This window comes from Peromyscus leucopus, chromosome 15, assembly GCF_004664715.2.
Source record: "Peromyscus leucopus breed LL Stock chromosome 15, UCI_PerLeu_2.1, whole genome shotgun sequence".
Lineage (NCBI taxonomy): Eukaryota > Metazoa > Chordata > Mammalia > Rodentia > Cricetidae > Peromyscus > Peromyscus leucopus.
Genome location: NC_051076.1, coordinates 67,175,312 through 67,197,796, shown reverse-complemented (window position 1 = coordinate 67,197,796; position 22,485 = coordinate 67,175,312). Strand labels below are relative to the sequence as shown.

Here is a 22,485-nt window from a genome sequence, read left to right as displayed (position 1 = left end):
AGTGGTCACAGGTGTAGTGAGCTCACGGGTACAGCAGCCATGTCCTGTGTTTCACGGCTCCCCTCCCATCCTCCAGCGTACACTCTCTCTGTGTTGTCCCCGAGCCGTGCAGCAGCTAACACGCATGTCTCCTTTAGGGCTGAGCACTCAACAGGCACGTACCTTCGTCAGCCTGGCCGGTCAAAATTCTCGATATTAACCGCCCACTACAGAGGAAGCGCCTCCAGCCCGGTTGTGTGTGCTCTTCCCTCCTTGTTCCCTGCTGGTGTGAGTGTGCACTGAGAGAGCCCTGAGATGAGGTGCACGTAGGTTCTCCTGCACCCCACCCTCCACCTGGCACCTCTGGACAGCCTCGTGCTTCGTTCCAGCTGCTCCTTAGACGGCATTGAGGATAAGTCTCTACAGTTCTGTTGTTCTCTTCTCAAGTTCAGTATTTGACTCAGAACCGCTTTGACGAAGTTGCAAAAGCTTGCGTGTATTACATGCATGGTCATGTGTGTGGGTGTATGTGTGTAGAGACCACAGATTGACATGGAGTACCTCCCTCAGTCACTCTCCATCCCTCCTTTTTTCTGTTTTCTTTTCTCTCATTATTGAAAAGGTCTCCCCTGAACCTCGAGCTCACCGACTCATCTAGACTGACTGATCCTCCCAGGGCCGGGCTTACAAATATGTGCCACGTTGCCTGGCTTATTTTTACGTGGGTCCTGGGGTGTGTCCAATTCAGGGCTTTGTGCCTGTGGGACGCATGCTCTACCAATCTAGCCACCTCCTTGGCCCACGGTTCTATTTTTGTAAAAAGCTTTTTAGGAGACTACTTGTGTGGCACATTTCCTGTAGGCACAGTTTATGATGATTTCGACAGTAAGAATACTATACTCAGCACCATCAAATGCTCTGGCACATCGTTGCCTTCCATCTGCATGCTCACAAATGCTCTGTCAGGTAGGTGCAGCTGCCGTTTTGGAATTTTTTTGTTTGTTTGTTTGTTTTTTTTTTTTTTTTTTTTTTTTTTTTTGCTTTTTCAAGACAGGGTTTCTCTGTATAGCTTTGCGCCTTTCTTGGAACTCGCTTTGGAGACCAGACTGGCCTCAAACTCACGAATCGCCTGACTCTGCCTCCGATGCTGGATTAAAGGCGTGCGCCACCACGCCCGCCTGCAGCTGCCGTTTTGCAGATGGAAGAACTGAGGCTTGGAGTTTAGGTTCCTACTGGACCATTCAGTGCTTTGGAGGACTGGGCATGCAGGGGTTTGTTTGAATCACTGCTCTCCATGGCCTCTCTTTTCTCTTACTTGCTGTAAGGCCCTGTCAGTGTTATCTGCAGAGGCCCTAGCTTTTTCCCATGGGAGATATATTCCAATGTATAAGAAACTTGAGAGCTGGGGAGATAGCTCCTGAATTTAATTCCTGAATCGACATTTTAAAAGCTAGGTTGTAGTACCAGCCCTGGGGAGGTGGAGACAGGCAGGTGTCCCTAGGGTTCCCAGGCTACCCAGCTTAGCTTATTTGGCCAGCTTCAAGACAGTGAGAGACTCTCTCCAAACAAATGCAGTGTGGACAGCACCAGAGGAAGAACAGCTTTGCTTGTCTTCTCCCCTCCACATGCGTGCACACACACATATGTACCTGCGCATGCATGACACAAACGCAGATTTGTACTAATTCATGCACAGCAGTGCTGAGCAATTGTTTGCTAAGGGAGCTTTGTATGTCCAGCTGAGTTTAGTCCTCAGTAGAACGGGTTGAATTCCTGTGTTTTGTCTTGCAGGATGATGACTTCATAAAGAGAAAGGACAAGGCCATCAAGACGGTTGTCGACCTCTCTGTAAGTCCCCTTGCCCGTGTGCTTCTGTCCCAGCATGGCATGGCCTTCAGACAGCCCCTGTAGAAGTCACATGTCACCCAGGAGCTGGCAGCAAAGGGTGTGTGTTAGTATCCCTGCCTGCTTCACACACTCGGCACCAGGACACAAACACCCACCGGCATGCCCCAAGTCCTTACGTGCAGTTTTAAGGGAATTAAAAGATTAGAACGCAAAGCTCCCCTTCCTCCACCAGTGGCAGGAGTAGCAACAGCGCTTGAGAAGGGACGATGAACTGGAGACGGTGAATGGAACTCGCTGCCCCGCCCCCGTCCCGTGATGGCTTTGGGAAGACAAAGTAGCTTTGAGCTTACGCGGGAAAGTCACCATACGTGGTGCATTTTGATCACTGGAGTCTTACACATGATCCACGTCCCCGGTGGGGGTGGGGAGCCTTGTTAAGATGCTCTGAGCCTGAGCTGGGAGACGGAAGCCTCTGGCCTTGAGCTGAAGAGAATAGAGCCTCTGTGCCCAGTGCCCAGTTCTCTCCTTTAGAAGCAGCACACAGTGTACTGTGCATCTGGTTTGTGACTTCATTGTGTCGTAACACGTCTATTTGATCTCATTTGCAAGGCTTTGACGGTAGCTAAGAGGATGAGCTCAGGTGTTAGTCCTCACCTTTCACCTTGTTTAAGAAAGTACTTTTGATGTTTCTTGGCTGTGTACAGCAGGCCTGAGAGTTTCTGGTGATTTTCCTGTCTTCACTGTCTATCCCGGTGGAAGAGCTAAGATTAAAGATTTTCAAATTAAGCTGGGTGGTGGTGGCGCACGCCTTTAGTCCCAGCACTCGGGAGGCAGAGGCAGGTGGATCTCTGTGAGCTTGAGGCCAGCCTGGTCTACAAAGCAAGTTCCAGCACAGCCAGGTCTGTTGCACAGAGAAACCCTGTCTCAGAAGAAAAAAAAAAGATTCTCAAATGATGCATCTGTTCTTTTCACAGCTTCTGGGGATGTGAACTTGGGTCCTTATGTTCCCGTGACAGGTGCTTTATCCACTGATCCCTTCCCCAGCCGAGCTACTTTTTTGGTGTTTAATTAGTGCTTAATATTAGTTAATAATAAGCAACCCTGGCTGGGTAGTAGTAGTATATACCTTTAATCCCAGCACTTGGCAGGCAGAGGCAGGAGGTTCTTTTGAGGCCAGCCTGGTCTACAGAGTGAGTTCCAAGACAGCCAGAGCTATTACACAGAGAAACCCTGTCTTGAAAAACCAATTATAATAATAATAACCCCAAGTCACCCAGCTTAAATATGAAATGTGTATTTAATGCAGATGACCAGGTTGCACTGTAAAATTAGAAGTTGAGTTTGTCTGGCTTTGTGAGCTTGCTAGGGAATCTTTTCAGAAAAATAATTCTGGACTTAAGTTGGTGTCGTCCCAAAACGATGACACTGAAAACAACAACACGTCACTTGGTGGTCAGAGACGTGAAGACCTCAGGTGACCCCCACAGCCTGCTCCACTGCGTCCTCCTTGTTTTCAGTCTCCATGCCGTTGTGGAAAGTGGTAGAAAACCTTTAAAGGTTTGTTTTTGAGACAAAGTTTTGCCATGGACCCCATTGACTTCCTCGAAATTACGTTAGTCCTCCTGCCTCAACCTCCCAAGTGCCAGGATTGCAGGTGTGCACCGCCACACCCAGCTTAGTCACACAGTTTGGTGCAGACTCATGCAGCCTGGAGGTGGTACCTGTGCTGGATCCATGAGAAGAAGGCAGGGCCCACAGGAGAGCTCTGCTCATAGAAACCGACACGGGGCGAGGTGGGGTCTGTGTCTGGAGAAGCATGCACAGATGAGTACTGTCTGTCTGTCAGTCTCAGCATCTCCGTCACTTAGTATCCAGGGGCTTTGATTTATTTGTCTGTCTGTCTCAGCATCTCCGTCACTTAGTATCCAGGGGCTTTGATCTGTTTGCTGTTTCATTAATGTGAAAAATTAGAAGAAGAGTGGTTATAAGTTATAGCTGTTTGCTTTTGGGGTAGGGTTTGAGCACGTTGTGGTGTCCTGTGGGGTGGAAAGCGGTTTACTTGCAGCTTCTAGACTGAAGAGTGTCTGTTAGAGATGCTGCAGTGGCCGCTTTGTGTCAACTTGACCCAATCTAGAATCACCTAGGAGGACAGTCTCCATGAGGGACTGTCTAGAACAGGCTGGCCTATGGGGGAATTGTCTTCACTGTTCATCGATGTGGGAAGACCCAGCCCACCATGGGCATCGGCATCCTATAGATGGGTTTCTGGACCGTGGAAGAGTGGAGACTTGAGCCGAGCACCAGCAAGCAAGCGAGGTGCATCACGCATTTCTCTCTGCTCTGACAGTGGATGTGGCCAGCTGTCCTCTACCTGCCTTGATTTCCCCGCGGTGGTGGACCGTAACCTAGAGTTATGAGCTCCATAGTCCCTCCCTTCCCTAAGCTGCTTCTTGTCAGAGTTTCCTATCACTGCAGCAGGAAACTGGGAGAGCCGTGCTAGGCTGTGAGGATGAGGGAGTTAAGGTCAGCGGAGACAGCTTCCTCTTGAGCAGGGCGTCTCGTGACCTGCTGGAGTCGTCGAGTGTAGAGCGCAGGATTGGTAGTGGCGCTTTACGTCTCTGGATTCAATAAAGAAGTTGTCCCTGGCGGTTGTCAGGGCAGCGATCAGAGGTCTGACACTTCGGGGGCCGGTGCTGTGTTCCCTGCCCTGCCATTCCGGATGCGGGCTCAGGGGTGTCACGGTGACAGATGAGAGCAGCCGTAACCGTGCCTGCGAGGAAAGCTGCCGTCCGGCACACAGGAGTTCTCTGTTTTAAGGGTCACCTTAACTTTTCGATGCCATTTACATGTCCTTATCACGTGCCAAGGCAAAATGTCAGAGCCCGCCAGGAGAGATGATCAGAGTGAGGCAGGAAAAGTATCTGAAGAGTCCCCATTCAGTGTCACCCCGTCCCTGTCACTTAGTGCCTTGTTAGCTACAGACCAGTGAGGTGGCTCTGTGATGAGGACGCTTACTAAGGCTGACAGCCCGAGTTTGATTCCCATGCCCTGGATCCCTGGTGGAAGGAGAGAACCGACTCCCACAGGTGGTCCTCTGACCTCTACATACATGTGCACCGTGGCACACGTGTGCGCCCTCCCCCCCACCCCCGCTGTGCACATAAGATAAATAGTGTAATAAAAATGTAAACTCTGCATATTTTGTCTATAAACAAAACAAGGGTGGTGGGCAGTGTGTACGGAGTAGCCAGTGCTGGGCCGTCATGTGCTTAGAGCAAAACAGTGTGGCTGGGGAGATGGCTCCCTAGAGCCCACATGAGACAGCCAGGCACGGGGACATGAGCTTGACATCCAGCTGGCAGGAGATAGGACAGGAGGGTCCCCGGAGCATGCTGGCAGACAACCTCGCCGAATAAGTGAGTTTGGTAAAAGTGAGAGACCCTGTCTCATAAGGCCTCCCACTAGTGCATGTGTCTGCATGTAGCTGTATGCAGGCATGTGCACACACACTAAGTAAGCAAATGAATAAATAAAAGGTAATTTAACACAAGGTAGAAAGTGACTGAGGAGCACTCCCAGGGCTGCCCTGTAGCCTCCACAGTTATGTGTGCCCCCAAACAAACACATGTACAAAAGGAAAAAATAGCAAGTTGATTCTGTATAAACTTTTAAAAACGTTTTGGTTTCTTTATTGTGTATGTATACATGTGTGGGTACCCACATACTATGGGGTACTCTTTCTTCCGTGTGGGTTTAATCGGGGATTAATCCGCAGTCATGCGGCTCAGTGGTTAAGGACTCTTTCTTACCCACTAGCCATGTGGCTGGCCCTGTATAACTTTTAAAAAGTCAACATCGTCATATGTCAAACAGTATCGTTTGTTACTCTCGTACTTGAAGTTGACACAATCATGTTAACGGTGAATGAGACACGGCCTGTCCTGTAAAATCTGCTGGTTCCCCCTCCTTTTATGGCGAAAAAGAACTAGCTGAGACCTGTTGAAGGGAGCTGGCTTTCTCGCCATCACAGAGGCAGTTAGTGGCAGAGATGGGGGAAGATGCCTGTCGCTCTGAAGACTGATTTAGCAGTAGCTCTTTACAGTTGGCTTGTAACAGCAGCTGGCATTAGGTCTTTATTGCTCAATCAAATCGTACCTCAGCTACAGATTGTACAAGGAATCTTGTGAGAGGACCAGCTAGGGAGGCGGCCCTTGGTCCATACATGCTAGAGTGACTAGAACATGCAAGTTAGTAGAAGAGCCTTGAGATCAGAAGCCAAGGTATCTGGGGCCTCCTGCTATCCTAGGCTAACGCTGCACTAATCCTAATGTTATTGTAGGCTAATGCTCTCTTAGGCTAAAGCCATCCTAGGCCCCATGCTATCCTAGGTTAATATAATCCTAACGGTGTCCTAGGAGAATACTATCCTGGGCCCAATAACTATCCGAGGATCTTAGACAGATTATTTCATTTGTTGGGGTTTGATTTGTTTTGTTTTTTACTGAGACTGGCTCTCATGTACCCCACAACTGCCCCTGACATCACTATGTGACTGAGGATGACATTGAACTTCTTCTGATCCACTTCCTCTGCCTCAGGAGCGCTCAGTTATAGGCATGTTATACCACACCCCGTTTATGCAGTTCTGAGGATGGAACCCAGGGCCTCACGAAGGCCTGGCAAGCACTCTGTCAAGTGAGCTGCATCCCCAGCCCCTGTTCCTTTAACGGTACATTGAAAATAATGCTGTATGCTCTGCCTCTGCCTCAGTGGCGTCACAGTGCCCAAGGTAAGATGCATATGAAGCTACATCCTTCAGGTGTGCACAGAGCCAGTCACTCTGCAGATCAAGCAGTCCCCTTGGCTCTGGGTTTCCCCATGCTATTGTTTTGAAGTCTTTTTTCTTTTTTTAAGAAGAATCCAATTTCCTGTCTTGAGTCATGGGCTCTCTCAATGGTAACTGAGGAGAATAGCAGTTCATCTCAATTATGCAGCGCTATTATAACGGGAGAGCTTGGTGGAAATTAAATTACATGCAGTCACAGTGTCAGAGGTTCATTCTGGTTTCATTTCTGTGTGAGTCTGGTTTGTGTTATTTATAGCTGGCTATTTGTGTAGACGCTGGGATGAACTAGGGGATATTCGGGGCAGAACTTGATGAGAACAGCCCTCAAGCATCATGCTGGATAATTTCTGCAAAAAATCTGGGCTGGGCCGGTGAGATGGCTTGGTGGCTAAGGGGACTTTGGTGCCAAACCCGCGTTCCATCCCTAGAGAAAGAACCGACTCCCACAGGCTGACCTCTGACCTCTGCATGCACAAACGTGAGCACACATACAATGAATACATGATTTAACAACTGAGATTATGTGTGTGTCACAGATACTTGAAACTTTTCATAAAGAAAAGTAAACTAAGGCCCAGTAAGCTAGATTCTCCCCAGGGAACAGTTTTCACTAGCGTAAACCGCTACTTTAAAGGGGCTGTCGAAGTGCTGACCGTGGGGTTGGCTGGGGGCAAACATGTACGGGCGCAGTGTCCCTCGGTCGAAGTGCTGACCGTGGGGTCGGCTGGGGGCAAGCATGTACGGGCGCAGTGTCCCTCGGCCCACATACAGAGCCCTAAGTAGGTTTTCCTGAGAGATTACTGACTGCCGTCTTAGCAGTCAGGAAGGTCATACACTAGAGGTAAAATGACAAATCAGGCCACCAGAAGGAGTGGTTATTGAACATGTTCTGTTCATGTTCACACATCATGCCACACCTTTTGTTCAAGATAGATAGATGTCATATATATGTGCACATGTACATACATGTGCACATTCAACCAGAAGGTATGCCATATAAAATAGATCTATATTTATTGTATTATATGGTTATAACTAAAACAACTCTAGCCAGGCATGAACCTGTAGTCCCATCTGCTCTGGAGGCTGAAGCAAGAGAATTTCTTAAGACAAGGAGTTCGAGGCCAGCCCTTGTCATAAAAGAGGGGAAGAAAAATCTAGTAATTTTTAAAGTCAGCAAAAAGGTACAAGCATTTTAGTTTTCTTAAGCTTTTGTTATTTAAGTTTAAGAGCACTTTTATTTACAGGTGTGGCCCTCTGGAGAGTTTGTTACTGTGACAAATTCCCCAACAGAAAGTAACTTAGACAAAAAAGGGTTTATTTTGGTTTTAGAGCTTCAGAGGGATGGAGGCCATCATGGTGGGGAAGTCACATTTCATCCACACACAGGAAGCAGAGAGAGAACAGGAAGTAGGCCAAGCTCCAAGCCACCCCAGTCACATACTTCTTCCATCAAGGCTGCGCCTCCTGAAGGCCCCATAGTTTTCCCAAACAGCACAGCTGGGACCAAGGGTTCAAACCCTCAAGCCTGTGGGGACAGTTTACACTCACACCACAACAACCATCTTGCTTTTCTGGTGCTAGATTCTGAAAGAGTTGAGTTCTCCTCCGCTGTGTAGAGACCCTTTGGAAGATTGGTTGGCGTGCATGTCTGATAGTATTCTGGATTGTGGCTGGGGTTGTGGGGAGGTCGGCCATTTAACGACTGTTCGCTTGAAAAGCCGTGTTCAGAAGACCAGAGGAGACACGAGCCCTTCTGTATTTCAAAACAAGGCAGTATCATAAAGATACTGCTCTTCTAATGTCATCTAGAGATGTGGTGTGATTCTAATAAAACAGAGGAACTTAACAAGCTGGAGCTACGATAAGAATAGGCAGGAATTTGGATAACGGAACAGTGAAGGCAGGAAGCTTGATGGTAAAACAAGAGGCATTGAGGAGATGCGTCTGTGAGTCCGGTGCTGTGTGTGAGGGGCTCCGTAGAGCTGAAGTCTAGACTCCAGTGGATAGTGCTGGGATCTTTCTTCTCTATTCAAAAAATATATGGCTTCCTTCCATTTACTGTGCCAAAAATGTTTTTAAGGCTAAACATAAACTATGATATGAACGTACTTGGTGAAGATAACATAATGAGGTGCTTTGCTTCTGTGATTGCGGTTTTTATTGTTCCTTGTTTAGAAGCAAGCTACATGCTATCGTTTCCTCTCTGTTGTCTCAATAAAAGCCCCAACAAAAGGCCAGACGGAGTTGATTTGAGGCCACCCTTCCAGCTGGGAGTCCATCATCATCGGGGGTCAAGGCAGGAACTTGAAACAGCTGGGCACATCCACAGTCAGAGCAGAGAGAATGAGTGCATGCGTGCTTAGTCCTCAGCCAGCCTTCTCTGCAGCAGACAGTGCTTAGCTGGACTGAGGATTCAAAAAATATTCCTCCTGGTCGTGACCACAGGCTGAACTGATCCAGACAATTCTTTATGAGAGTCCCTTCCCAGGTTATTCTAGATTGTGTTGCATTGACAATTAAAACTAACAGTCACAGTATAAAATGTGGAATTAAGGAAACACTGTTAAGTGACCTTAGCTCTGTCCCTCAGCACCCGAGTACAAAAGCCATATGTGGCAACACATGAGTCAGTAACAGTACTCTGGAACAGGAGGCAGGAACATCAGAAGTTCAAGGCCATCCTCAGCTACATAAGAAAGAAAGAAAGTGGAGGAAGGAGAGAAAGAAAGAGAAAAACGCCAGGGCAAAGGCCAGTCTTGTCAGTGAGCTTCTGCCCTGGCTGCCTTCCTCAGCACGTGAGGCTCGTGGTTGTCGGGGTGGAGGCAGCTCCAGCATGGCCTCTCACCTGAGTGTTCCTAAACCTGTGCTCTGGTTTCTTTTCTGTTACTGTGATAAAACACCCTGACAAGGAAACTAATCAGGAGAGAAAGGGTTTGCTTGGCTTGAACTTCCGGTCATGGTCCATTACTGTGGGGCACTCAAGGCAGGAACTGAAGGCAGCCAGTGACGTCACAGTCGAGCAGAATGAATGCACACAGGTCCAGTGCTCAGCCTGCTTTCTCTTCTCTTATGCAGCCCAGGGCCCAGCCTCAGGGAGTGGTGCCCCCCACTTTCAGGCTCAGTCTTCCCACGTGGTTTAAGGCAATCAAGACAGTCCCCCACAGACATGCTCACAGGCCAGCCTGACCCAGACAGGGCGAGTCCAGGTTGTGTCAAGTTGACAATTCGATCTCTCACACCTAGACTCTGTGTCTGTGGCCCCTGATGTGAGCTAACCAGGTGCCCCCATTCTGGAGGAAAGGTCTACTCCCCCAGCTGGCTGGAGGCACCCAGCCACAGTCCAGGGGAGCCTCTCAAGCTCCAGGCCTTGCCTTTCTTGTCCCTTCAGGACACTTACAAGCCCCGTCGCAAGTACAGACGGCAGCAGGGAGCGGAAGAGCTGCTGGACGAGGAGTCCCGCGTCCACTCCACGCTTTTGGAATATGGCAGGTACGTAGTGGGTGCTGGTCAGCACCTGTTTCCTACACCAGTTCAAAGAAAAGCTCGGGCTGGAGCGGCCGCTTAGTCAAGAGTGCTTGCCTTGCAGCATGAGGAACTGAGTCCAATTCCCAGAACCACAGAAAAAGCCCGGAGTGGAGGCACACGCTTGTTACCCCAGCGCTGGGGTGGTGGAGACAGGGAGATCCTGGGGCTCCCTTGCCAGCCAGCCTAAAGTAAACCTACTGGGTGAGCTCCAAGCCGATGGGAGACCCTGCCTTGAAAACCAAGGTGGACCGTGTCCTGAGGAACAAGGTTGTTCTCTGGCTTCCATCTCCCTGTACTGACGAACAAACAAAAGAAACATTAGAGTATTTGTGTCTGCTTACTAACCCTCTCCCATCCCCAGGATGCTTTTCTTTTCCTAATAAACTATCTCTGGTTCAGACAGGAGGGAAGGACAGACGGAATGCATGCTGTTAGTTTGAGCGTTCGGGAGGCAGAGGCAGGCAGATCTCAGTGAGTTTGAGGCCAGCCTGGTCTACAGAGTGAGTTCCAGGCTAGCCAAGGCCACACAGTGAGACCCTGTATACACACACACACACACACACACACACACACACACACACACACACACACACACGCGCGCCTACCTGATTGCAGCTATGACTTCCAGGTCAGAGTTTGTGTTCTGTGCCCAGCCTATATAGCTCTCTGGAAATGTGGGTGCTGCTGCTCATGGGCTCTGACCTCCTTGGGGAATTGGTGGTTCGGAGGCCAGGGCTTGAGTGCATTTCCTGACCCTCCTTTGAAACAGAGTCCACAGAGAACCTGTGCCCATCTCACCGGGCCCTACTCTAATCTGTTGGTTTGGGGCAAAGATTGCTCTAACTAGAAAAATGGAAACCTAATAGTAAGCTTTATTACTTCTTAAAATTATTTTGTCCTTAAGAAAGGGTTTGACTTTTATAGCCTTATGTCTTTTAAAAACATGCAAGGACAGGCTCCTCTTTGAATGCTTTTCTCAACACTGGATGTTAACCTTCCCTATGTCCTACATTCTCTACCCAGGGTGACCGATCCCTTGATGTGAGTATGTATCTTGTGCTTCCTGCCTTTGTGTGAGGTGAATGTCCCTGCTCTTGTGTGTGTGACACTAACTCTTTGTCACTGCATCTCCCTGACCGTCTCACGGTGCCTTCCTCTGGGAAACAGTGGTAAACCAGAAGAAATTAGGCTGAACTATTCTAGCTTTTCAAGGAAAGACAGTTATTATTATTATTATCATTATCATTATTATTATTATTGTGTGTGTATAGGTCAGATGACCACTTACAGGAATCAGTTCTCTCCTTCCACCTTTATGTGGGCTGTAGGAATCGAACTCGGGTCTTCAGGCTTGATGACAAGCGCCTTTATCCACTGAGCCATCTCACCTGCCTCTCATGGTGTGTCATTGTGTGGCTTTGTTTATTTGCTTATTTTGAGGTGATAGTCTGAGGTCAAGTCTCTTTCTTTCCCAAGTTGAAACTAGTGTGTTTCAGAAGCCACCAAGTTCAATCTGGTCCAAGCCCAGTGTGGTGGCCTTCCTCCCAGCTCATCACTTGCTGCTGAGAATTGAATGTTTTCTCATCCAGAGATCATTCAGACCAGGGACATAATTTTGAGAGGAGGCAGGGACTGTACACAATAAAAATGCATGGCCCCTTGTTAAAAATGATTAACAAAGCCGTGTGGTGGTGGCGCACTTTAATCCCAGCACTCGGGAAGCAGAGCCAGGCGGATCTCTGTGAGTTTGAGGCCAACCTGGGCTACCAAGTGAGTCCCAGGAAAGGCACAAAGCTACACAGAGAAACCCTGTCTCGAAAAACCAAAAAAAAAAAAAAAAAAAAAAAGATTAACAAAGGCTTGGAGAGATGGCTCATTTGGTAAAGTGCTCTCTTTACCACCTTGAGGACTACAGTTCAGTCCCCAGAGCCCACAGTAAAAAGCTGCACATGGTAGCATCACTTGTGGTTTCAAGGCTAGAAAGGCAAAGGCAGAAACATCCCTTGGGGTCACTGTAGCCAGCCTAATCTAATGGGGGAGTCCAGGCCAGTGACAGAGCCTGTCTTCAAAGTGAGGTGGTCTCTCTCCCTCTGTCTCTCTGTGTTTCTGTCTCTGTCTCTGTCTCTGTCTCTCTCTCTCAAATAATAAAGGAATGTAATGAAACTCTGATGGAGCCTGTCTGTATGGAGAGTAGATGAGAGCTTCCAGGAGCTGAGCCATGGAATTGAGTCACCCAGATTTAGTTGTTGACATGAAAAAACAGCTTTTACCTCACAGGGAATAAAAGATAAGTTTTTTTTTTTTTTTTTTTTTAGAGCCAAATGTGAGTGACTATGGTTTGAATCACAGATTTAAGTTACCCCAAATTCCCTGCTCCAATATGGAAGAAGTCTCATGAAGCTTTTATAGTAATAAAACAAAGAAAGTCATAAATCAAGGCACATTATATACATACATATATACATATATATACATACACACACGCACACACACACACACACACACACACACACATATATATACATTGGTGGAAACATTAGGTAGGCACAGGGATTATAGATACTTGGAGAACTCATAGCTGTAGGCCTTGGATGTTACCTGGTGACTTAGCCTTATGGTTGGTGAAAAATTAGTTTGTTGTTTGTTTTTTTTTAAGTAGTTTATCTTTAATTCAAATATAAGTTACCAAGGCCCAGGAACATGCATTCAGGGTATCCAAAATAGCCTATTTCTACATTGAAATATTTCCCTAAAACTCTACAGAACAAAAGGCTTTTTTTTTTTTTTTTTTTTTTTTTTTTTTAAACTAACCAAAGAGATGTGTGCCATGGGGCGGGATGCTCTCTGGTGACATTCTTAGCTGTTGAGTTGGTGGAAGCTAAAGACATTCGAAAAGTTTGTATCAGATTAGAAGTGAGCAGTGGATGACTACCAGGAGGGTTAAGGCTAGCCCTCAAACATTCCAACCCTCCACAACCCTGAAGTTGTAGTCTTTCTGCCTTTTTTAACTCTGAAGTAGCTTTTTCCAGTTAACTTGGCAGTTCTGATTAGGCCGCAGAGATTGCCATGATGTCCTTTATAGGTGGTGTGCAGACCCAAAGTTCAGCCTTAGATTAAATCTGCTATGCTTTGGCACACTGCCCAGCAATGTCCTTTTTGATCTTTTCCAGTTCTGTGGGAGCCTATTGCAAAGTTAGGCAATGCTATGACATCTTTCTGCATTTTCTTTCATTTGTGTTTTTTCATTTTTTCATAACAAATGTTAGAACTTCAAACTGTAAAAGCAGCAGCATCCTCCAGGATAAGACTGCTGACTTGTGCTCAGGTCTTGGCTCTGGGGATGCACTGTGCACATGGAAGCTTTGCTGACATAATTTAGAGCAGAGAGCAGGTGAAGGGAGAGAACTGGTCAGACTGTGTAATGCTTTGTGCGGACAGTAGATGGAGCAAGAGCTGCTTGTATGAGGCTGAGCAGGGCCTTGGAGGAGGAGGAAGATGTGAGGAAGTGGTGGGGAGGCTGCCTAGGAGACCTGCATCTTGCTAAAGTGAGATGGGACAGGATGATGGAGGAGCAAGAGAGGTGAGGCCACAGACCCTGGACCAGTGAGGGGTGAGGCTGCAGACCCTAGACAGTGAGGGGGGAGACCTCAGACCCTGGACCAGTGAGGGGTGGGGCTGCAGACCCTAGACAGTGAGGGGGGAGGCCACAGACCTATACCAGTGAGAGGGGAGGCCTTAGACCCTAGACAGTGAGGGGGGAGACCTCAGGCCCTGGACCAGTGAGGGGTGGAGCTGCAGACCCTAGACAGTGAGGGATGAGCCTGCAGACACTGGACAATGAAGGGAGAAGCTGTAGACACTGGACAATGAGGGCTGTAGACACTGGACAGTGAGGGCTGCAGACACTGCACAGTGAGTGGGGAGGCCACAGACCCTGGACAGTGAGGGCTGCAGACACTGGACAGTAAAGGGGGAGGCTACAGACACTGGACAGTGAGGGATGAGGCTGCAGACCCTGGACAGCGAGAGCTGCAGACCCTGGACAGTAAGGGCTGCAGACACTGGACAGTGAGGGAGAGGCTGCAGACACTGGACAGTAAGGGCTGCAGACCCTGGACAGTGAGGGAGAGGCTGCAGACCCTGGACAGTGAGGGAGAGGCCGCAGACCCTGGACAGTGAGGGAGAGGCCACAGACACTGGACAGTGAGGGGAAAGGCCACAGACACTGGACAGTGAGGGCTGCAGACACTGGACAGTGAGGGAGAGGCTGTAGACACTGGACAGTGAGGGGAAAAACCACAGACACTGGACAGAGAGGAAGAAGCTGAAGACACTGGGCAGTGAGGGAGAAGCTGCAGACACTGGGCAGTGAGGGCAGTACACTGATCCCACAGGCCAGGCGAGTCCTGAGCAGGGGCAGAGCAAAACCTTAATGTTTTGTCTTAATGCTTGCATGCGACTTTATTTCTTTCCAAACTAAAATCTGGGAGGCTAGATGTTTGCATTGTGCCTTTTGTTTTTGGTTGAGTGTTTTTCTGTATTGTTGTATTTGCTTTAAAAAATAAAAAGCATAATTTTTGTTTGTTTTAAGCTAAAAACTAAACTAATTTAAGTTGAGATGCCTCGGTGCACCTTTTAATTTTAAGGTTTCGTGAAGTGAGGGCACATTACTGACCTTGTGTTTGGGTTGTGTTTGAAAATAAAACACGGCATGGCTGGAAGTCATCAAAGTAATACTGGAGTCTGATCCGGCTTTCGGAAATACATTGTTTACACAGATGTTTTAAGGTTTTTAGCTTACAGTGTGGTTACATTCTGAGATGCAGTTCCCGATTCAAAGAGCAATGAGTGCTCTTGGAGGATGCTCTGAACTCACTGTCTTAGTATTCCCTTTAACAGCATTCGTACAGCAGGTGAGATGACGGGCCACTTTCAGATCTGGGAGATTCTGTTTCTGGGTAAGGCATTTGAAATAGTTTCTCCCAGCACTATATAGCCCAAGTCCTCTGTGATGCTTTTCAGAGGAGAATCCAAGCAAGACCTGGGGAGATGGCTCAGTGGGTACAATGCTCGCCACAAAGCCTGAGGGCCTGCGCTCGGTCCCTGGTACCCATGTGAAAGCCAACTGCGAGGGTATGTGCCTGTAACCCCGGTGCTGGGCAGGCAGAGACAAGAGAGCCCAGGGTCTCACCAGCTAGCCATTCGAGCTAAATCGGCAAGCTCCAAGTTCATCGAGAGATCCTGCCTCAGAAAAAGATGGAAACTGGCCGAGGGAGGAGACATCCGATGTTGCTTACCAGGCCTCTGTATGCATATGTGTGTCAAAAATACACTTGTTGGAATCTATTGTGATTTTTGGATAGTAATTAAACTCTTTCTCATGACTTACAGGAGATACGGATTTAGTCGCCAGAGCAAAACAGAGAAGGTAAGAAAGACCTGGAGTAGGGGGTTGGGGGTGAGAGCAGATATGGGCTGGGTAGCAGGGGTGCTGCCCATCAAGCACCAGGTTCTGGGCTACCAGGGCCCTGGGAATGTACCAGCCGCCTCTGTCCCCCGCTTGTCCGTCTTGGTGTTTCTAGCCTACCAACAGAAGCTTATCCCAGAGCTGCAGACCAAGTCCAGCAGGTAGACGTGACCTGGCGTGAGGCAGGCCTCACCAGCCCACGCCTGCCCGGCCTGCTCTGGAGGCTGGGACTTGACCTGACGCCCTTAGGTTATCCGTTTCTCGTTCACACGGGCCCCAGATCCGTTTTCGTTCACAGGCTACCTCTCTGCAGGCTTGTCTCACCTCTGCTGAGTCTCCAGCTCTGGTGCTCAGCTGTTTCCTCATCTTCCCGTGTAGGCCGAGGACAAGAAAACAACGCTTGCCGCCGGGCTATCGGCCACAGAGAAGACGGATGCTCACGAGGAAGATGAGCTTCGAGCGGCTGAGGAGGTGCGTGCCCTGCAGCGGCCCTCTGAGATCCCAGTTTGGGTCACTGGAGGGGAGATTTAGCTCCCATTCACAGCTCTTGCTCTCAAGCCACCTCCCACCCCTCCCAGTTGCCTTTGTGAGAGGTGGTGAGGCTCACCACTGAGCCACATTAAAGCAGCAGCTCAGAGATTTCACCAGAGACCCGGGCAGGCACTTACATGGTCACAACCACTCACCACTGTCCTCTTCTTCTTTCAGCAACGAATTCAGTCCCTGATGACCAAGATGACTGCCATGGCAAACGAGGAGGTGAGGGCTGGGGGGCTGGGGGGGAGGTGTAGAGGCAACACAGAGGGGAGACGCGGCCCCACCCCACTCTGTTCTAGGGGCCTGGGGCAGGGAAACACCATCTTCAGAGCCCTCAGTCTTCAGAAGTCCTGAGAGCCCTGCTTCATTTGCAGGAAGGTTTTTATAATGTCTAGCATTGTCCAGGGCCTTCTAAGAGGGAGAGTTTAAGGAAACTGTTGGGATGATATATCCCGCAGGGGTGGCTTACTGGCCTCTAAGGAAGAACAAGGGTCAGCCCTGCTTCTCTGTAACCATGGGAACCCGTCTTCTTCTGAAACCAGCTATGTAGGAGATGAAATCCCAAGTTGCCCATGAGCCCTCTCACAGCTCAAGGCCTTCCTGAAGGATTAGCTATGTCCTTCGATGGAATCGTTTCTTTGAAGACCAGGAAAGACCTGTGGGAATAAAGAGATACTTTAGGATCTATGGTTCCTTTTCTACTGCTCATGTATGAGTTCCAGGCCTGGACATGGGGATGGAGAAGATGGAATCCTAGGGCTATGCAGGGCCTGAAGGGAAGCTAGTCCAAGTGACCAGTGCCTGAGAGGAAATTAGCAGGAGTACTCAAGGCCGGGGGCGGTTAGGAGGGATACCCAGGTCCTGAGAGGAAGTTAGCGGGAGTACCCAAGGCCCGGGGCAGTTAGGAGGGATATCCAGGGCCTGAGGGGAAGTTAGCGGGGGTACCCAAGGCCCGGGGTAGTTAGGAGGGATATCCAGGGCCTGAGGGGAAGTTAGCGGGGGTACCCAAGGCCCGGGGCAGTTAGGAGGGATACCCAAGGCCTGAGAGGAAGTTGGCAGGGGTATCCAAGACCTAAGTAAGCGCAAGCTAGCATAGCTACTGAGTGAATCAGGAGATAGAGGGGTGGCTCCAGGGGTCCCCAGGGGCCAAGGAAACCAACAGTCAGCTGTGTGATGCAGGAGATAGAGGGGTGGCTCTGACTTCTGTTCCTAAGTCTTGTAGATGAGTCACCGGTCAGAGCCAAGTCACTTTCCTGGGGCATTGCTGTGTATTTTGTAATCATATTCAGTCCTGTGTGAGCAAGTGTCCCTGAGAATATGCCTCATCTGATTTCAGAGCCGCCTCACTGCCAGCTCCGTGGGCCAGATCGTGGGTCTCTGCTCTGCTGAGATCAAGCAGATTGTGTCTGAGTATGCAGGGAAGGTAGGTTGCTGCCTGCCAGAGCCTGGGCCTCAGGTCACACCCACAGCCTTGCCCTCCTGTGTTCTAGCTCCTTCCCTGTGTAATCATGGAGTCTCATTGGAATTCACCAACCACATTTGTCAGAAGCGCCAACACCAGGCTTGACCATGCACAGCCATCTGCGTTTGCCCGTGAGCTAAATTCATTTTGTTCTGAGGCGCCCATTTTTTTCTATAAATATTAAGGGAAAAGCTCTGTCTTGAAATAGCAGCCACATCTAATATGTCGCCATCTGCAGACCAGGCAGTCATCTGTCCTTTCCTGTCACACAGGCTTGGTTGGGCAAGTGGGCTGCGGAATGGTGCTTTTGCCATTTAGGAGATAAACTCTATAACTCACCCAAGCCCAAGGCAAAAGTTTTTGCTTGACTTTATTAAAAAGTGTGTAGAATGAACAAAAGCCTCAGTCATATTTCAATGTTCCTTTTCTTCTGTTCTAAGAAGAGGCAGAGGGACCTTAAATATTTCAGAGATGCAGTGACGAACCATTTTTAAGTAGTTTTCATTATTATTTATTATTAATATGTTTGTATAGGGAGGCAGTTGGTCACAGCATACATGTCTGGGCCAGAGGACAACTTTGTGCCCTAGATTTTCTCCTTCTACCTTGATTGGGCTCCAGGCTTGAACCCAGGAGGTCTGCCTCATGCAGCAAGCACCTTTACCCATGGAGCCAACTGGCCAGCCTCGTTAAGAGTCATTTTGCACATAACTGAGTCTGGTGTGGCTGAGCCATGGCCTGTGAGATCTGATTTATAAGGCTGACTCCATTGTCTCGTTTCCTGTTGCTGTGATAAAATACCCGACAAGAGCAACTCCCAGGAGAAAAGGCTCATTTGGCTCCCAGTTGGGGGTTACAGTCCACATTGCAGGGAGGTCTAGTCGGGAGGGGTGTGAAGCAGCTGGTCACAACCACAGTCAAGAGCAGACCGCAGTCAACTACTGTGTGCATGCGTGTTCAGCTGGCTCTCCTTTTCCTCCTGCCCAGGGCCCAGCCCATGCAATGCTGCCTACTCTGCCCATTCAATTGCCCCCACCTAAAAATTCCCTCACAGTCATGCCCCCAGGCCAAGCTAATCTAGACAGTTTCTCTGAGACTCCCTTCTGAGGTGAGTCTAGACTGTGTCAGATGGGTCTGGTCTCCTCATTCTTCCCTCAGCTCTGCTCCGAGTGTCATGTGTGCTGGAGCAGCTAGTTCTGATCTTCTTGTCTCAGGTGCCTTGGGAACAGGATAGTTCCACTCTGCCCTCTGCACTTGAACCTTCTGTAGTGACTGTGAAGGTCACTGTGTGCTTAGGGAAGCGGTCTCCCTTAGTACCTGAGGGTGGATCTCCAAGCAATGGTGCTTCAGAGCAGGACAGTGACTAGATAGTGTGTCTAGGCTGGGGTGTCTTGTTTTCCCATCATCCCCGTGTTATGCTTCTGAATGTGGATTTTCTTATCCAGCTCTCAAGGACTCCAAAGGTCTTGTCTGATCAGAGTGTCATCCGAGATTGATTCAGGAAAGATTCTGTTTGCTGTAAAGGTTCAATAAACTCAAAGATTGCAGTACATAGTCGTGGAAAGAGGAATGAAAGTCACTGCCCCAGAAGTGTCCTGGTCTCTTGTCCGCCGGTCTCCTGAGGGCAGGGCTGTGAGTCTCTTACAGTCCTAGATTGCCGGGAATGGGCCTTATCAGCTTTTTAACAGGGAGGAAAACTAGATATGTTTCCACTCCGTGTGTATGTGTGTGTGTGTGTGTGCGCGCGCGCGCGCGCGCGCGCGCGCGCGCGCGTATGTAGAGGTCAAATGACAACCTTGGGTCATTACCTTCTATGTTGTTTGAAGTAAGTCTCTCTTGTTTTGCTCTGTGCTGGCTTGTACAGGCTTGCTGGTCCATTTGCTTTTAGAAAATTCTGTTTCCGCCTGTAGGGGTGCTAAACCATCTCCCAAGCATCCAAAATATTTTTTTTTTCAACTTTAAAAGAACATTTAATTCTTTCTCTTTGTACATCATATTAACTTGTGTGCTTGTGTATGCTTAGGGAAGAAGGGGTGTGTGCATGCCATGGCTTACTTGTGGAGGTCAAGGGCAACTCTCCGGACTTGGGTCTCTCCTCCCACCATGCGGGTCCTAGGATTGAACTCATGTCAGGCACGGTGACAAATGCCTTTACTCCAGGAGCATCTCTCTGGCCCAGGATGATCGGATTCTTCCAAGCTGCCCTCTTGTGTATGGCCTCCCTCTGTCTTCACACCTCCTTGTACCTGTCTGTCGGTGTCAGTGTGGACCACATTCTATTATCTAGACACCTCACTGCAGTCCTGGTGCTGGGTAAATAAGTACATAACATTATATCCAGTTTGCAGATGAAGAAAGTGTGGGTTCCAGAGGCTCAGGCCTTTCTGCATTCCTGTGCCGGTCCAGTGCATCCCTGGTTCACATGCAGGATCACCTGTGCAGGTCCAGTGCATCCCTGGTTCACATGCAGGATCACCTGTGCAGGTCCAGTGCATCCCTGGTTCACATGCAGGATCACCTGTGCAGGTCCAGTGCATCCCTGGTTCACATGCAGGATCACCTGTGCAGGTCCAGTGCATCCCTGGTTCAAATGCAGGATCACCTGTGCAGGTCCAGTGCATCCCTGGTTCAAATGCAGGATCACCTGCCTGTAGAGCAGTGGCTCTCGACTCCCAGTGCTGTGATCTTTAATGCAGTTCCTCATGTTGTGCTGACCCCAACCATAACATTGCTCTCATGGCTTCTTTATAGCTGTAACTTTGTTACTATTATGAATCATCACGTAAATGTTTTTAGAGATAGAGCTTTGCCAAAGGGGTGGCGGCCCACAGGTTGAGAGCCACTACGTTAGAACCTATCTATTTAGCCCTCTGGAAGGTCACTGGGGAGAAGTGGAACTGTGTGCCATCCATAGCTCTGCCTCCTGAGCCTGCAGTGACCATAGGCCTCCTCAAGCAAGCTTACCATTCCACCAGCTGCCTTGTGTGCTGTACTGGGGAGGGATGAGTGTGCTAGGGATGGACCACAGGAGTAAGGAGCCTGGTACAGCCTGAGGCTCACACAGCACCTCAGCAAGGCTGCCGCACACTGGGATTTATTATTATTATTATTATTATTATTATTATTATTATTATTATTATTATTTGTGTGTGAGTGTGTGTGTGTGTGTATGTGTGTATGTGGGGGTGGGGCACTTGTGCATGTTCTGTATGTAAAGCCAGAGGACAACTTTGTGGAGTTGGTCTTCTTTTTCTACCTTTAACTGGGTTATGGGGATCAAACACAGGTCAGTGGGCTTGTACGGCAAGGGTGTTTTACCACTGAGCCATCATGTTGGCCCATGGAAGTTTCTTTGAGGTATCCAGTAATTGTTCCTGTCACTACAGAACATATTATGACATTCTCATATAGCTCTTTTTAAAGTATAGCTTCTCAGTGCCAAAAAGATGGCTTATCCAATAAAGGTACTTGCCACCAAGTCTGGTAACCATGGTGGAAGGAGAAGGCCGGCTCCCACAAGTTGTCTTCTGATCTCCATGCATGTGTATACTCGCACCCACAAATTAACAACAGTTCTGAAATAAAATTGCAGCGTCCCAGCCTGGGTGCTGCCACCCTCGTCATCTCGTTGCCATGGGGACATGTGTTTTAGGTCCTCGGGAGCCTTATTTATAGAAGGCATTCTTTTCCTAATTGGTCTTGGAAGGCCCACCGCTCCTGACCTTTTGGTTCTGAGGACTGCACTCTGGCAGCTGGTCAGAACCTCACCTCTGTCTCGAGAGCACCTTTGTCTCAGCAGATAATTGGACCTGGGGCTAGTCCAAGGGTACCCACGCAAATACAAAGGAAGGAAGCCTTCCTCTGGAGGATGTGGTTGCTATAGCAGCTCAGCACAGGCCTGTAGACATGAAACACACGCACACACGCGCACACAACACACACACACACACACACACACACACACACGCACGCACATGCACACACACACACAATGTTTTTTATAGTTTCATAAAAGACATTATACTTGCATTTTTGACAATATCATACATGTATATAATGTATCTTGCTCATTTTCACCCCAACTACCCCCTCCCCCATCCCTCACTGAACCCTTCTTCCCAACAAACCCTCCTATTTTCATCTTTTGTGTTTTGCTTGTGTGTGTGTTTTGCATGTGTGTGTGTGTGTGTGTGTGTGTGTGTGTGTGTGTGTGTCCATCCGTGTGTCCGTGTCCCTCCTGCTGAGTTTGACTAAGGCTGCTTGGATAAGCACAGATGAGACTGTTGACTGTTGCATGGGCAGAACTTTCCAGTGGCCTCACAACTGAAGAAAGTGACTGTCCCTCCCCCAGCCACCATCAACTGCTGAGAGCTCCCCGGGTCTCCAGGTGAAGCCTCACGAACTCCTCTCCCACCCAGGATGGAAAGTTGGCTGGCTTGATCTTATGAGGCTCTCATGCAGATGACCACAGCCGTCTATGAGTTCATCAATGTTTTAGCCACGTCGTGTCTGTGAGACTGATTCATGGCACCCCTTACCATCCTCGGCTTTTCCATTCTTCCTGTTCCTGTCCACCTGCCTTCTGTGCCCCTCAGAGGGAGTGATGGAGATGTCCCGTTTCAGGCTGTGCACTCGACAGTCACTTATGTTCAGCACTTTGCCCAGTTCACATGACAGTGTGAACCGATGGGAAAAGAATGCCTCTTCATTTCTGTCATCCACGTGCCTGGCCAGAGTGAGTGACAGCTACTCTGCCGCCAGAGCATGCCAGAGAGAGCCGTGTGTTGCCCGGCTCCCCTCTGGGGGTCCTGGGGACTC

At 49.0% G+C, this 22,485-nt stretch overlaps 1 protein-coding gene across 2 annotated transcripts in view; it reads left to right on the top strand.

The window, feature by feature from the left end:
* The window catches only part of Ccdc93 (coiled-coil domain containing 93), a 75,074-nt gene that overhangs the window by 13,072 nt on the left and 39,517 nt on the right, over positions 1–22,485 (top strand). Inside the window, exons 6-12 of one of the 2 annotated variants that reach the window (XM_028893931.2) lie at positions 1,771–1,827; positions 10,065–10,165; positions 11,225–11,242; positions 15,593–15,629; positions 16,047–16,139; positions 16,377–16,427; positions 17,542–17,628. In XM_028893931.2, coding sequence (XP_028749764.1) covers positions 1,771–1,827; positions 10,065–10,165; positions 11,225–11,242; positions 15,593–15,629; positions 16,047–16,139; positions 16,377–16,427; positions 17,542–17,628 — 444 coding nt within the window. The remainder of the gene's footprint in view (positions 1–1,770; positions 1,828–10,064; positions 10,166–11,224; positions 11,243–15,592; positions 15,630–16,046; positions 16,140–16,376; positions 16,428–17,541; positions 17,629–22,485) is intronic. The other variant, XM_028893932.2, reaches the window with a different exon arrangement.